Consider the following 16,177-nt stretch of genomic DNA (forward strand, 5'->3'; position numbering starts at 1 on the left):
TAAAGATATATTCATATGCACTTGCTTTTATTCTAAAATCCCCTATTATTTTTTCTGGATATAAAAGTACTTTTGTTTTATACTTTCTGACCTTTTCATTATGGATGTCGGAGAGACATTACCCTTCTGAAACAGCGACAATAACAGTTGTGGAAATGTTTATTTCAAAATACAACATGGGTTATGATGAAAATGTTTTCTGACTAAAGCATAGAGCTACTGTACTCAGACTAGGATGACCATATTTTCCTTTTGCTATGGTCGCCCTAACTACAATACATTTTAAAGAACCTTAATCACATTTATGGACATGTGTAATACTGTCTGTTTCAAAACTACTTATGTCAGGCATCTTTTTTTTAATGCTCAAAATACAGTTATACTAACACAAAGGCACAAGAACATTCAGAGCATGAACAATATCCGAGGACAATGACAACAATACAAAACAAAGAAAAAAATAAAACAATTAGAGGCCTTCCAACAAATCGAAGTCCTCAGCTTGCTGTAAAAATCTCCACTGCAATTTTCTTCATGTAGATTTTGGGGCTCTTCAAATCTGGCTCTCAGTTTCAAATTCAGGCTGTGTTGTCAGTTCTACGTACTTACTTTAATAATTACTGATTATGATTGGCTGCAGAGGCTTCACACCTGGCTCACAAGTAAAAGAATGCTGGAAAATCAGCAATGCTCGGCCCTTAAGGACCAGGATTGGAATAACCCTGATGCATATCAATGCACCAAAAACGAGAAGTTCTCTGTGGAAAGTTGGGCGAGTTCTTAAAAAAGGACGCTTGACTTATCTGTTCTTTAATTTAACTATTACCTCGTGGGACCGTGAACCCAAAGTATCGAGCCCTCGTTTGTTTCAGCACGGAAGGTTTTGTTTGAAACTCACAGACGTTTACGTCACCTGTGTTTCGGACATTATGGTCCGACCTTAAGATGGCGGTGCCCATGAGTATGGGTGCGTTACTGTTGTCAGAAATAGCAGAAGACCCACTGTACAAAGATGAGGGCCTTTGTGTGCTGGGCATCTTCGGGAAAAGCGCTATGCTGCCTGACTCCGCAAAGGACTCCCTCGTTAACGTCCTGGCGGATAAGAATATTTTCCCTCTGTTCGGACCAGATGAGGCAGACTGTCCGGCCGGCGGTAGCTTTATCCAGGCGTATTACAGCCAAGACAGTCGCGTCCTGTACCTGGTGCTCACTTCAGTGTATGACAACCGGCAGCTTCTCCGAGCGTGTGAAACGCTGAGTACTGGGATCGGACATTCCGAAGCGCACGATTTCTGGAAAGGGGCGGAAAAGCAGCACTGCTTACAGTTGCTGTACCTATTCTCGTTGTGCCATATCCTTTTGCTGGTTCATCCTACGTGCTCATTTGATGTTACCTATGACAGACTATTTCGTGCTCTGGATGCTCTGCGGCAGAAAGTGCTGCCATTGCTGCGCGCTGCTATTAAGGACTGCTCGGTGTCCAAGGAATGGAAGCTGAACTGTAGGCCATGCCCTCCACGCCTGCTTTTCGTCTTCCAGATGAACGGGGTGCTGAAAGTCAGCGGGGGTACTGGGTCGTCAGGATTGAGCGGAAACGGCGCGGATGCGCCCGGGGGAAGCTCCGAGAAGCCCAAAAAGCACTCGCCACGGAGGCGCCTGCAGCATGCACTGGAGGACCAAATTTATAGGATTTTCCGCAAGAGTCGAGTCCTCACCAATCAAAGCAGTAACTGCCTTTTTACCGTTCCCGCAAACCAGGCATTCGTGTACGTGATTCCGGGGCCCGACGAAGATCCGATTGGTGCCTTGCTGGGGCAGCTGCGGGCGAATTGCGCCCTGCGGGAAAATGATACGGGAGTTTCGGTGCCTGGGAACAGGCGTTACCAGCAGATGCGCCACGCTGCCAGACAGCCTTCGTTCAATGTGGAGAACAGCAGCCTCTCTACTGCCGGCGGACAGCTAGTGGACTGCACCCTGAAGGAGTTTCTGTGGCAGCACGTCGATCTTGTGCTGACCAGGAAGGGTTTCGATGACAGCGTGGGTCGCAATCCTCAGCCCTCTCATTTTGAGCTACCGACGTACTCGAAATGGGCCCAGGTTGCATTTAAACTCTATCAAGTCTTGATCGACAGCAACGAGGAAGAGTCTGCTGAGCTTGCCATGAAACTGCAAGCTCAGATGAAGGTGTTAGAGGGTTTCCTTGACGCAGACTCCAAGTTCTCCGAAAACAGGTGTCAGAAAGCGCTCCCGCTTGCGCACAGCGCGTACCAGTCCAACCTGCCCCATAACTACACTACAACGGTACATAAAAACCAACTGGCGCAGGCGCTGAGGGTTTACAGCCAGCACGCGCGTGGCGTGGCCTTCCAGCGCTATGCAGTGCAGCTGCATGAAGACTGCTACAAATTCTGGAGTAACGGGCATCAACTATGTGAAGAACGGAGCCTCACAGATCAACACTGTGTCCATAAATTCCACCTCTTGCCCAAGCAAGGTAAATTCCAATACAGCCAGACCAGCCTGTTTATATACAGATATAGAAAGAGGTGACACAGAAAATGTTTACATTATTACGTGCTATATGTTAGGTTAAATTTTACTAGTGGCAGTTGATATGTATTGGAAATGCGTCTTTTGTTTTGTCATATGTTATCTGTAATTCTATATTTGTGCTCTGGGAGGAATGAAACAACCACCTGAGGTGTATGAGAGCGGGGAATAAGGATTTATTTGAGGATTTGAGAGAGAACTGATTAAATGAAATCAGGTCAGAGAAATGAAAACAAAAGTCAGCTTCAGTACAAGGATGAGTTTCTGGTTTTTATTTGTAAAGAACATGCAGCTGTGAGCTGGGTTGAGCTGTAGGCTGTAGATGCCGTTAGTGAGGTGAGGGAGCGCAAAACACAATCTTGTATAATGATTGAAAGCAGGGAAAAAAACTCCACCCTTGTGAAATAAACACACCCACCCTTACGAGATTAATAGTTTTCATGTCAAACACATTTATATTTATTGGACAGACGCTTTTTGTCCAAAGCGACGTGTAAACAAAATCGGGTTTGATGAATAGCGACCATCTGGCCAGCTCATTTGTCGACACTTTGTTTCCTACACAGTATGATTTGGTAATTATTCATTTGCTAAGCCAGTAATTGGGTGTGTCTAAAAGATTCTCCCTCCAATTCTGTGCAGGGGAGAAGCCGGAGATGGACCGGAACCCGCCCATCCTTTACCACAACAGCAGGGGGCGCTCCACGAGCTCCTGTAACTGTGGCCGCAAGCAGGCCACTCGCGAGGATCCTTTCGACATCCAAGCGGCCAACTATGACTTCTATCAAGTCAGTGTTCGGTGTCGCTGCACCTCCAAAATATCTTTCAGTTGTCTGCGTCTTATTTCTGCATTTTCTGAAATAACTCGTTCTTGCACAATGTTTGTTCTTAGATGCTGGAGGAGAAGTGTTGTGGCAAACTGGAGAGGATCCACTTCCCTGTTTTTCAGCCCAGCACGCCAGATCCGGCCCCAGCGTCTAATGAAGCTAACAAGCCCCTTGAGTCAGGGGCATCTGGGGAAGGAGAGAGGCTAAAGGAGAAGGAGACTTTGGGACATTCTCCTGGGGAGGGTACTAGCCTCAGCCTGGCCCTCAGCCTGGGACATTCCACGGACAGCCTTGGGACGTATGGGGAAGGGGCAGAGGGTCAAGAGAAAAGGCCCAGTCTAGTGGACAGACAGCCCTCCACCGTGGAGTATCTCCCAGGCATGATGCACTCCGGTTGTCCCAAGGGTCTCTTACCCAAATTTTCTAGTTGGTCTCTGGTAAAGCTGGGCCCAGCCAAGGCCTACAATTGCCACACTGGTCTGGAGCAACCCGGCTTCCTCCCAGGCTCCGCCTTCTTGCTTCCTTGGGACATCGTGATTCGCTGCCGTTCGGAGGAGGAGCCGGGACTTTCCGAGCCTCTCGATGGAGGCCCCTCCTCCTGGCCGGTGCCAAACAAAGCGTTGGCCGGGAAGCGAGGGGGAGTCAGTGGGCTGGGTCGGGGCCGCAGACGGGATGATGTGGCCCGTGCCTTCGTTGGCTTCGAATATGAAGATGGTCGTGGGCGCCGTTTTCTAAGCGCCGGACCAGACAAGGTGGTGAAGGCTCTCGGCCCAGGCACCGTCAAAGAACCCGCCACGCGCGTTCTTAATTCCGATATGCCCCTGTACATCCCCTCTCCCGCCCAAGGCCGGGGCCTTAAGCCTCACTACGCCCAGCTAGCACGACTCTTCGTTGTCGTTCCTGACGCACCTCTAGACATTATTCTCAACCCACAGGTAGGCTGTGTACAAATGGGACTCAACGTTGTGTGTTCAGTTTGACTACAGTTGGCCTATGTTGGCATCTTTTGAATTACTATTTCATATCAACACTGAATACTGGTCCCAGACAAGTTATTTATGTCAGAAACCAAGTTGGGGAAATTAATGCGTTTATTATTAATTGCGTAACTTTATCTGGTTATACACTAATGGCATATGAGTGGGTGATGGAAAAGATATATAATCAGTATAATTTGATTTCCATCATGTGGGACAGTTGGTTTTGACAGAATTGATTTTGTAATAATTGTAAGATTTTATAGGCTTGTTCATGTTTGTGTATTTGCTACATTGGCATTTAATACAGAATGTCAGACAGGTTGTCGCCCTTTCAAGATTTGCTTTATGTTAAAGACGGTCGTCTTTAAAGTGTGATTTATTTTCTTCCGAACAGGTCCAGCCGGGACCCCCCCCCTGCCCACTGTTCCACCCAGAGCAGACTGAGCTGCTTCTGCCCCCAGACAGCTTCTGGGTGCTACGCTTCCCGTACGCCTACGTGACAGACCGAGGGCCCTGCTACCCGCCCAAGGAGAACCAGCCGCTGGCCAGCTACCGTGTTCTGAGGGGCGTCTTGCGTGCCAACACCGTCAGCCCCACACCCTAATGGCCACAGCCTTCCGGGCATCTGCCTTCCACTATCGCTGGCACAACAAACATGCATCTCTGGGAGACCTACGGACATCAGCTGTGTTGGGGGGTTTAAATAGTTAATTCCACTGTCTTTCCAGTTAGAAAAAAATGTTTTTGCCCAAATACAACACAAACTCAGTGGACCTGTGCTTATACTTTGTTGAATTGGAATTTAATAATTATGAAAAATATCATTGTGTGGACAAAATTGCCACTACTGTTGTTTTGTGGGAGACATTGGTTGATTCTACACAGTGTGTACATATTCTCTAGTCCATGACATTAAGAAAATTAAATGCCAGTTTATATTTTATCATTGTCTTTATTATAAAAAAATAAAGTAGCAATTATTATTATTAATTATTAAGGATAGTATGGGTTTTTGGTGAATTTTTAGCACATGTACATTACTTTTGGATTGTTTTATGTGTTTAGATTAAAACCCCTTGTTTGAATTTACCATGATTTGTACAATGCATCTATTTATGGATTGTCTTATCTTCTGTTCTGCTTCCCTCTTAGTTACTTAGTGTCATTAGGTGTTTCATTTCCCAAATTGCAACAGTGTTTCATATACAAATGTGATTCTGGAAACACAGCTCTCTCTATTCGCACGAACTGATGCTTGACACTTCAAATGGAATTTCGTATGGAATACGTTGTTACAAAAAAACATGGGGTGTGCATTGTGTATTCCTGTTTGTGTGTATGCATAGCTAATCTTTCCATGGTTATGGGTGTTTGTTTTAATCACGTGACCCTCGAGCACAAGCTAGTCGTTCGTCCCATTGCGCATGCGCCGCGTTTTCCTGTGCTGCATATCTGGTCATCGGCTGGCGCCGGGGCTGTTTATTGCTGCACGGCGCGCTGTCTGCGCACTCAGTACTTGACGTTTACAGACGCGCGAAGAATATGGTAGTTTAAAAAACAAACAAGTAAGTAAATTCTGCTTCTTTGGGTATTGTTTTTATTATTACTGATTGCCAGCAAGCATCTCGGGGTGATAGCGATGCTCGGTACAGGTGTACCTGCCTGCTGTGCTCGCTTCTGATATGCGTTTCCCTTGCGCTTTCGGAATGATCAGCGAGGAACGATGTGCGCCGCCGTTTACGTCCTGTCCGCCGTTACTGGATACGTCCTCGCCTCGGCTCTTTTTCTCAAGTGTCCGTCTCTGTTGCATCGGAGGAAGCGGGAGCAGTTCCTCAGCAGACACATCTCCCACCGCGGCGGTAAGTGAGTCCACAGCCGGTTCGCCAGCGCTGTACTTCCCCTCTTCTGGGGCGGTCTGGTCCGGAATGATTCACTCTATTTACACGCGACAGTCTTTGTGCCCGTATCCCCGCTTCAATAACCTGAATTTAATGGTGACAGTCCCACACTGATGCAACATGATTCGTTTCTCGATTGATACCCTCCCGATCCCATGTCCGGATACTTTACAGTATGTTTTGGCACATGATTATATTGCGCGTATACGGCACAGTATTGTTATAGTAATATTATTATAGTGGGATAATCTTGACAATTGTAGGTGTCAGGTTTTCGCTGGATTTAACTATAACCGAGGTTGCATTCTGGGTATTTACAAGCTGTTGATTGTCTTGATGGATTTTGTACGGATTTCAGTAATCAATACTCTTATTCTTAAAACTGCTTTTTTCAAAACATTACCTCTGGGCGGAAGAGCATAATAGGCTATACAAAAAGTACAGTCATAGAGAGTATTCGGTATGGTAAGTTTCTTTAGAATTCTTCTAGTGTAATTGTAGATTTAGTTATTTGATACTTTAGCATGTATGAGACCACGGGATCCGGGAAGTATCTGCCCAAACGTGAAACTCCTCAAATGCAGTAAGACCGATGACTTGGCAATTTCTTTTTCCAGGTGCTGGCGAGAACTTGGAGAACACAATGGCAGCCTTTAGACAGTATGTCATTCGTTGACACCTCGCTTGCATGTGGATATTTTCGCAAAGATCATTTTCACGTTCCAGCGATTGGACAGTTTAAGATGTCCAGTTGTCCAGCTTTCCCAGTCTCAACCAGAATCTGAATGTTAAACAGTCAGGAATAGAAGGCTAATCGTAATCACTGTAAACTAAACGTACTGCAGTCTCCCTTTCTGAGTATTTAACGCTGCCTGTGGTTCTTCCTCTGCTCTCCTCGCGCGGCTCCGCCTCTCTCTTGGTCTGCAGCGCGGTGCAGCTGGGGACTGACATGCTGGAACTGGACTGTCATCTCACGAGGGATGAGCAGGTCGTGGTGTCACATGATGCCAATCTGAAGAGGCTCACTGGCATTAATGCCTGCATTTCCGATTTGCCCTATGATGTGAGTTCTCCTGCTGCGGGCTTCTACTCCTAACCCATCTTACTCACTGAACGACATTCCGAGCCTCCTGCCCCAGTGTGTTTCAACACCTTTCCTCTATGCGGTCCAGCTAAAATCTCTGTGCGTGTGTGTTTATCTGCAGGCGCTGCCTCCATACTTGTGCAAGCTTGGTGTGACTTTCCAAAGTGGTGAGTGTTGCATATTAAACCAGGGGAAGAAATTGCCCTTTCTGAGTATCTGAGACTTCCTCTTTGTAGTAGGTACCCCTGTCAAGCTCTTTGGGTCGACATTGCACTATGTTGTCTTTTGTCTTGCACTGTCTAGTCTTTTATTGTGCTGCTGTTTTGTCCTTTATTGCACTGTTGTTTGTCTTCTTGTCCCCCTGTGCACGTGTCCCTTTCCCTGCAACCGTAACACTAGAATCTCATAGTGTTACTCATAAAATATACAACAATGCAACTTGAAAACGAAAAACTGAAACTAATATTTCTCAGTGAAAACAATACATCAGGACTCCTATAGCACTGAACCTCAACTGGTGAATCGGAATCCAAAAATGGATCACGGGACCATTTTCATTGGGTCATGGAGTGTTTTTTTGTTTTTTTATGTTAGACTTTTTTGTTTTTTTGCAGTGCATGAACTCATTCTATTGTTACTACATTATGTATGTTATGGTGCTATTAGTTTATTATTTTTGGAAATAAATATGGTTCAGATTTTTTTAAATCTAGGTCGTGATTTAAGGACCACAGAAAAAGGTGAATCCTGAGCCTTAACTAGTTCAGAAATACTGTTACTATATAGTCTGTCACCTGCCACTATATCTGGGCTTGTTTTTTCTTCAGATCATGAAATGTCATAGTTTATTTTTCAGTCATGGGCTGTCATAAATAAGCAGTATGTTTTTGCGTTCAGGAGAGCTAGACCACAAGCAGTAATGATTGAAGTTACAGATACAGGCTGGGCAGAATCACTTGGCCCTGGAATGTAAATGCTGTCTCACATGAAGGCTGTGCCTGCAATGTGAATGACTGGGTGTGATTTTCACCTGTCTGGCATACAGAGTCCTCCTGTGAAGGAGGTGAGGACAAGCGCATCCCGTTGCTGAAAGAGGTGTTTGACTCCTTCCCAGACACTCCCGTCAACATTGACATCAAAGTCAACGACAACATCCTCATACAGAAGGTGTGCTTTCTTGGCATTTGCGTCAATGCATGAGCCCTTGTTTTGGTTTGTGTGCGTGTGTGTGTGTGTGTGTGTGTGTGTGTGTGTGTGTGTGTGTGAATTATTCCATATGCTAACCCCTAAAGTAACACTTGTGGGAGTTTTACTTACACAAAAATGTTCTGAGGCCAAAGCAAAAAATGATTGGTTCATAGCCAATCAGATTGTAGAGGAGGCGGGTTCAAGCAACTAGAGGAGGTGGGGACAACCTTCGAGTTGCATGGACGCACCACCCCTACAATCTGATTGGTTATCTCTCTGAACCAATCTTTTTTCTTTCTGGCCTCAGAGCATTTTTGTGTAAGTATAACTCCCACGAGCTAAAATATCCTAGTACAAGGACGTGACTGCATTTTGAAAATATTTCTTTGCAGGTCTCAGAATTAGTCAAGCAGTATAACCGGGAGCACCTGACCGTATGGGGCAATGCCAGCAGCAAGATAGTGCAGAAGTGCTACAGGGAGGTAGGTGGCGCCATTGAGCACAGGGTTCATGGCTGCTAAACCATTCAGTGCTGTTAACATGTTTATGGACTTGTATGTATAATCTGATATATGTGTTTATGTGATGCTTTATGTAAGTTCAACAAAACAAGAGGATTCGACCTATAAGCCCCGGTGTCACATTTGCACGTTAAGTCATGCTAAAAGCCAAGAAAGAGCGTAGACTATTTGCAGGTCGGTCTTTAATATGCTCTTTAAATGTAATGTGCTCTTTAAAGTACCAATCAAAAGTTTGTGCACACCTACCCATAGAAAGGTTTATTTGTAATATTATCATTTTAGAATAATTATAAAGACATCAAAACTATAAAATAACATGTATGGAATTATGTACTGACCAAAAAAAGTATTAAACAAAAAAAATATTTGTGGTGGCAGTCTTTTGGGTTGAAACTCAGAAGGTTGCTGGTTCAAATCCCTGAGTCAGCAGAGTGATCCCACCACTGGCCCCTTCATCAGCGCCTTTAATCTCAGTTACTCCCAGGACTGACTGACCCAAATGTCTCCTCTACACCAGTTCCATGAGGTGGCCTCCTGGGATGCTTTTCCAGCCGTCCAGAAGGAGGTCCTCTCATTGGCTGCTTTTCCTCCACTCTCTGGTCAAACTCCTCCCAGACCATTTCTTCTGTGTTTGGGTCAGGTGGCCAGGTCATGCGGTGCGACACTATCACTCTCCTTTTGACTCCTGTGTAACTCTCCCCTCCTGCCAGAATCCCCACATTCCCATTCTGTTCAGCATGAGGAGAGTGGTCATGCTGGTGGGGCTCTTCTACACCGGCCTGCTGCCCTTCGTGCCCCTCAGAGAGCAGTTCCTGGAAATCCCCATGCCGTCCATCATCAGAAAGTAAGAGCTGCAGTGTGCTGATGTGCCCTGCTGGTGGCGATCTGTGTGTGTCTCATATCCCTCTGTTTGTCTGCTGATGTTGATGCCTTGCAGTCTCCCGTTTGCAGCCCGGAATGCAGCATTTTGGTGGCTTAGTTTGTGTGTGAATCAGCTGCAGTGTCCTTCTCACTGTGATCAATACTCAAGCAACACTGTGTGTCTAGTGTGAAGGTTTCATTATGCTGTATTATATATAATATGCTCTAGGTATAAGCATAGCAGGTGAAGGTTGAAAGGAAGTTTGTCAATGAAGAATTATATCTTTTAAAATGGTAACGTCCTGCAGAGATCTGGACAATACACATATATTGATATCTCTTCTAATTTGAGGAAACTGTAATTGCTATTTTTTTCACCTATTATGCATAGATTATCACTTGACAGTTTAGAATGTAAGGCATTATCTATACATTTAAATATTTTGATAGTTCAAATATACAAATTATGTAACTTTTTTCAAGTTCATCTGCACATTTTTGGGGATCTCAAAATTCAGGCAACTTTGACATTACAGACCTCATTGTTTAATTCCTGTTTTTTGCTCAGATCGGACTTGCCCATCTTGACAGTCCACATTCATAAATACAAGTGTCCCGTATTAAACTGTAATGTGGACGCATCTGTCATCCGAAACGGCACGCCAGCGCACATTGACACGTTTTGTCACAGCTGTCACTCTCCCCCGAAACGGCACGCCAGCGCACATTGACACGTTTTGTCACAGCTGTCACTCTCCCCCGAAACGGCACACCGGCGCACATTGACACGTTTTGTCACAGCTGTCACTCTCCCCCGAAACGGCACACCGGCGCACATTGACACGTTTTGTCACAGCTGTCACTCTCCTTTGTCGCCCTGTCGTGCTGCCGGAGCTGCCAGCTGATGACAGCGCTCAGCGAATAGGCAAAAAAACGCATGAATTCCTGTCTGACCGTTTCCATTAATGCCGCATTGCCACAAATCCGGTACGTGTGTGATGTAGGACCACATGTGAAAGTGACTTAAATCTGACTTAAAAAGGCTGGACTTCTGTGTCCGTACAGCCCTGCAAAAATCAGATCTGTGTCACGCTAAGGCAAAAAGTCAGGTTTGAGTCGCTTCAGCCTGATAACCCCCTGTTGGCCCTTACTAGCCCCAGACTATGGTTCAGTACACAAAACAGTTTTAATATGCATGGATTACGGTACTTAAATATATGCACACTGTAGGGTAAGGTATACTATTACTTAAATATCTGCGCACTATATACCTTCTATACCTTTCTTAGTTTTTTATATTTATGTACGGTCTTTGGAATGACCAGCTATACATTTCGCTACATGTTGTACTTGAACAACTATGTATGTGACGCATAAAGGAACGTAGCCTTAGGGTCCCGAAATTCCGGGTTTGTTTCTAACCTATTCCGTAAGTCTGACTTGTCCAAACCGTAATGCACGCTGTTTATACCTTTTGCCAAAATGTCCTTCTTGTGAATCCTTGTTCTCCTGATGCCTACCGACTGCCCCTTATTCTTGGCCATCATGGCCAGCGTTCTCGGACCGTTCTCTGGCTCGTATTGATTAAATTGCCCATTTTGTATGTCTGGGCAGGCTGAAGGGTCCCGAAAATATGACGAGAAGCCAGAGGGCAGCCGTCTGGCTCACCGACACGTGAGTATTTCCACAGCTTCAGTCCCAACAGCAGCTACACTGCGCACTCTGGAGGAGTCGCGTTAAATTTTGCTTACGATTCAATAGCAATTGTTTTTCGCAGTTAAATTACCTGAATAAAAACAACTGCTATTGCATGGTCTGGTAAACCACATCTTTTATTCTTCAGTTTTTGACAAAGGTTTTATTTGTGTTCTGTGAATGTTTAAGAATCGCCGTTTTTCTTCTTCATAGGCTGCTGATGAGAAAAGCCTTGTTTGACCACTTAACTGCAAGAGGAATTCAGGTAGCAGGAAAAAGTGGAATAATTGTTGATCGTTTTTTCATGCTTTCATGCTTTTCTTTCGGCTAAAAAAAATGAAGCATTCTGCTTTGTGTCTTGGGTGGATGTGGGTGTGTTTATCCTGATATTTTTCAGTTAATATAACTATATTATCACCCAGCCCTAATTAACTGATTACAAAAGCAATGGCTCAATTACAAAAAATAAAAATTTGAATAATTTAAAATGGCTGCACAAAAAATTATGGTAACACTTTACTTAACAGGGCACAAATATAGTATTATGCTATTACTTGTATAAAAATGAACCACAAACTGATCTCATGATTATTCATCATTAATGAATCATAATGCATCTTTTATCCTGAGCAGTTACTATATTTGTTACTCTATCTGTTTATTCTATAAACCTTTGTGACTGAATATCAAGTCAGATACTGATGTCATTAATGAATCATGATGCATCTTTTATGCCAAGCAGTTACTATATTTATTCCATAAATGTTTGTGAACTACTGAAGGAACAATCATGAATAACACAAGTGAAATACCGATCTCATGTTTGTTCATCATTAATGAATCATAATGCATATTTTATCTCAAGTAGCTACTATATTTTTTCATTATTTGTACTTCAGTAGAAACTGAGTTATTACTAATTGTTTGTGCCCCATCAGGTAAAGTGTTACCAAAATTATTAATAAAGTCTAATTTCAAAAAAACTAGAAACTATGGCACTAAATGGTTTGCTATTGAATTTATTTATGTAATTTTGCCACTTTTCAATGACATCTTGGAATGTTGTCACACATGGTTCTTAAAAGTCCGGCTGTGTCCGGCACTCTCAAACCAGCCGGAACGCACATGCTCCATTTTTTCCCCAGGTCTACGTCTGGGTGCTGAACGACGAGGAAGAATTCAAGAGAGCCTTCAACTTGGGGGCCACTGGAGTCATGACAGACTTCCCCACTAAGCTGAAGGAGTTCATGGAGCAAAATGGCATGACAAGGTCCCACTGAGCTTCTGCCACACACTTAAGCTGCTGGACGTAAGAGCCCTGGTCTTCAGGGCCCTGCTTCATGGTCTGCAGGGCGGGGTTTCCCCATTCTTGGGGAACACCCATATGCACTATATTTTTAAAGCCAACCTCATAATGTCTTTAGCTTCATTATCTTGTGATGAAACGTTTGTACTGACATCACATCTGATACAGGTTCATATATGCATGTATCACAGAATAAATTACCTTGACTTTTGTTAAGGCTGTGCCTACTTTAGATACATACTTTGCTGCTCGGAAAGGTGCAAATAAAAAAACTGAGGCAATATCTCAATATTTTTTTAAATCGGACACCTCTCAAAAGTCTTCTGCCGTGGAATATAAGGGCCATTTGGAGTGTGAATGGTGGCGGATGAATTCCGAAAAATCAGTTTAATTAATCCCTAAAGTAAACCACCTTAATATGTCTGTTAACATGCCCAATCATCATGTATGCACAATTAAGATGTAAAACGATTTTGTCAGTTTGTTGCTGGTGTTATCACATCACGAGGCATTCAGTTTGTCATAAATTTGCTGATTTTTCAATTTATATTTCAATGCGTCAGTTTCTAATGACATAAATAAGATACTCTTAATAAAGACTATTTCATCAAAAAAGAACAAACACCTATCTGATTTTCATAGCTTTATAATTGGATCAATGACAATAATGTTAGTCACTGGTGTCACAGATGTGGTGCAACACCAGTGACATTCTGATTAAAATGGAAGGTGACGTTGTGTGACCATTTATAATCAATGTAATAAGACATACTGGATTTTTTTTTTACAAAAGTTCAGTTACCCAGCCCTTACAGCACTTAACACCTGTGATGTGTAGAAGCTGCTACATGTCATTGCCCTAGAAACAAAATTATCAATAAATTTATTAAATAAAATGAGCTAGAATGGATTCACCTTCTCGTTCCTTGAGATGCTTCGTCTACGATGGCTCTTCACTCATGGATACAGTTTAATAGAGCAAGACTTAGGCGTTACATGTTAAATAATTTGTGTCCCACTATTGCCAGTGACCAAAATCACTGTAACAAATGTATTTTTGAAGTAAATGACATATTTTAATGTAATACAATGTTAGTCATGTATACTTTGAAAAATGTATGCAGTTTCATAAGTACCTTTTAAAAATATTGTTTTATATTAAAATTGGTTATTAAAACCATTGACTGTGACAAGCTGTTTTACAGGTGCCAAGCAACTATAAAACATGATAGAAATGGAAAAATCAACCAGATCATAAGGGAAGCATGTTATTTAGTAACACATCACCTGTGTGAATGTTCATGCTGATTCTTCGCCCCGTGCCTCATATTTTAAGCATGTTTTTATGTCTTGCAGACTCCGTGACATGGTTTCCGAAAGGAGAGCCACCCATATATGATGCGTTATCATCCAGAACTAGGGGATAGATTGTCAATAATCTCGTTAATTATGAAGTTAGCTGAATCAGAGAAAGCAGTAACTGTGATCTTGCAGGATTAACCAACGCTGAGACTGGGCAACACTTACTCGTACTTCCCTCAGGTATGATTCAGTCCTGATCTTTAAGACTGCAGGCTGTGCAATTTATGATCAGTTTTCGGATGGTTTGATGTCTTTCGGTGTGAAAAGCGTGTCCTTGTTTAACCGGCCAGCTTGCAGAATCCTGTTCTCAGCACTGACATCACGTTTTGAGTTCATAGCCCTAGGGCAGGGTTACCCAGGTCCGGTCCTGGAGGGCCAGTCTGTGTCACAGTTTGTAGATTCCCTGCTCAGACACACCTACCAAACCTGGCAGTTGGCTGGTGAGCTGAATAAGGTGTGTTTCACAGACTGGACCTCCAGGACCAGAACTGGGGGACCCCGTCTGAGGGTACAGATTTGGGTATGGATGACAGGGACATGTTCCTACCAACACTGCAGAAGTCCTGTGTGCATTTAGGAGGGCGGAGGGCAAAGGGGCTGATTTTGGAACCAAACCTACGCTCTTGGTTTAGCTCTCGGTCTACGTTGGGGGTACTAAGCTCCATTCCAGAATGTCCTGTATCTTCAACATATTTTGAAAATATTTATTGTTTGACGTGTTTTGAGAATTAGATGCTCTGTTAGCTAAAAATGAACAAATATTTGACACGCCTGTGCTATATTATGCATATGATACAGACATACAAATTAATGTATGAATCTTATATGAATATTAAAACACATTCAGCTGTTTTCTTAGTGGCTAAAAAGTGAGGTCTGATTCATGCACTTAGAGGGTGGTTGGTTCTCCCTCTGTAAATGGTAAAAAAGGGGACATTCAAGTCTGTGAAGGATCAAATTTTGTCAAAAGGGATTAGATGAACATCTGCACTGACAGTAAAAAAGGGTACAGCTCTGGTATAGGTTTGTACCCCAAGGCACAAACACCATTAATGTACCCCTCAATGATACGAAATGTTCCACAGAGTCCATTTCGTCACCTAAAGGGTAAATTTACCTACAGCTACGATACAGTTGGCAGACCCTTCTTCTGACAGTGTGGGCTATTGAGTGTCTTTTGGAAAACCTTATCTCTGTATTTTTCTGAATTGGTTTGATAATTGTAAGGTCCTATTATCACAGTTTATCCTGCCTGATTTCAGCCTTTGGCCATTGAGCATTCAGCTGGGTTACGTTTCACTATGTTCGTTTAAGTTATGTGTTAAAGACTATGCACCATTCACAACTTTGCTTTATGTGGATTGCAATGAAATACTGGTTTAAACTTGTGGTTCGAAAGAAGATGTTAAATGTTGACGTGGTTTGTTATATAGCTGCAGACTGCAGTAGCCCTTTGTGTGGATCTGTAGGCTTCCTCTTCCAAAGTTATATGCAAAATTATATTCCTATGTTCAAACAGGTAATCTGTGTACTCTTGCTTTTAGTCATAGTACAAAATCAGGAGAATTGTGTGAATTCATCTGGTGAGTGATTGGAATCCTATTCTCTTCAGTTTGGAAGACGTGACTTTTACTAGTAAAAGTAAGAACACTTTTTATTGAAAATTTTAAAATGTCAGAACAAATTAAAAAGATTGGGTAAATATTACCCTCTCTAACTTTAAAGTTTAATCCTACAGGATGTACAATTTCAAAGTATTAAACGGGTTTTTAATACCATCTGATATGGGACCCTGTTTAAAGTGCGCCGCTCCCTCCTTAAACCAAAAGGTACACCATGTGCAGATCAGGTTTATAATAAGCCGCAAAAAAAGTGACCTCTAGTGGCCTTGGTGATTTCTAATGG

At 43.2% G+C, this 16,177-nt stretch overlaps 2 protein-coding genes across 2 annotated transcripts; both read left to right on the forward strand.

The window, feature by feature from the left end:
- Positions 1 to 702: 702 nt before the first annotated feature.
- On the forward strand, positions 703 to 5,347 carry smg8 (SMG8 nonsense mediated mRNA decay factor). Its single transcript, XM_023819448.2, has 4 exons — positions 703 to 2,494; positions 3,193 to 3,338; positions 3,443 to 4,312; positions 4,752 to 5,347. Exons 1-4 carry the CDS (start codon positions 946 to 948, stop codon positions 4,959 to 4,961), a joined length of 2,775 nt encoding a protein of 924 aa, XP_023675216.2. The 5' UTR covers positions 703 to 945; the 3' UTR covers positions 4,962 to 5,347.
- Positions 5,348 to 5,781: 434 nt separating this feature from the next.
- Positions 5,782 to 14,090, forward strand: LOC111847864 (lysophospholipase D GDPD1). The gene is made up of 11 exons (XM_023819449.2): positions 5,782 to 5,922; positions 6,072 to 6,216; positions 6,873 to 6,915; positions 7,183 to 7,318; positions 7,461 to 7,506; positions 8,385 to 8,506; positions 8,920 to 9,009; positions 9,759 to 9,892; positions 11,524 to 11,583; positions 11,818 to 11,869; positions 12,750 to 14,090. The coding sequence occupies exons 2-11, from the start codon at positions 6,081 to 6,083 to the stop codon at positions 12,882 to 12,884; spliced, it is 954 nt and encodes a 317-aa protein (XP_023675217.1). The 5' UTR covers positions 5,782 to 5,922; positions 6,072 to 6,080; the 3' UTR covers positions 12,885 to 14,090.
- The last annotated feature ends 2,087 nt before the right edge of the window (positions 14,091 to 16,177 follow it).

The sequence above is a fragment of the Paramormyrops kingsleyae genome, chromosome 18 (genome assembly GCF_048594095.1).
Source record: "Paramormyrops kingsleyae isolate MSU_618 chromosome 18, PKINGS_0.4, whole genome shotgun sequence".
NCBI classification, from domain to species: Eukaryota; Metazoa; Chordata; class Actinopteri; order Osteoglossiformes; family Mormyridae; genus Paramormyrops; species Paramormyrops kingsleyae.

What these genes read in the sequence shown, in the direction of transcription:
- LOC111847864 (XM_023819449.2), top strand. Translation starts at nt 6,081, where the DNA reads ATGTGCGCCGCCGTTTACGTCCTGTCCGCCGTTACTGGATACGTCCTC. An exon ending in ACAATGGCAGCCTTTAGACA is followed by an intron (nt 6,916 to 7,182) that starts GTATGTCATTCG and finishes CTTGGTCTGCAG; the next exon opens with CGCGGTGCAGCTGGGGACTG. An exon ending in ATGCCGTCCATCATCAGAAA is followed by an intron (nt 9,893 to 11,523) that starts GTAAGAGCTGCA and finishes ATGTCTGGGCAG; the next exon opens with GCTGAAGGGTCCCGAAAATA.
- smg8 (XM_023819448.2), top strand. Translation starts at nt 946, where the DNA reads ATGGCGGTGCCCATGAGTATGGGTGCGTTACTGTTGTCAGAAATAGCA. An exon ending in CCACCTCTTGCCCAAGCAAG is followed by an intron (nt 2,495 to 3,192) that starts GTAAATTCCAAT and finishes AATTCTGTGCAG; the next exon opens with GGGAGAAGCCGGAGATGGAC. An exon ending in ACATTATTCTCAACCCACAG is followed by an intron (nt 4,313 to 4,751) that starts GTAGGCTGTGTA and finishes TCTTCCGAACAG; the next exon opens with GTCCAGCCGGGACCCCCCCC.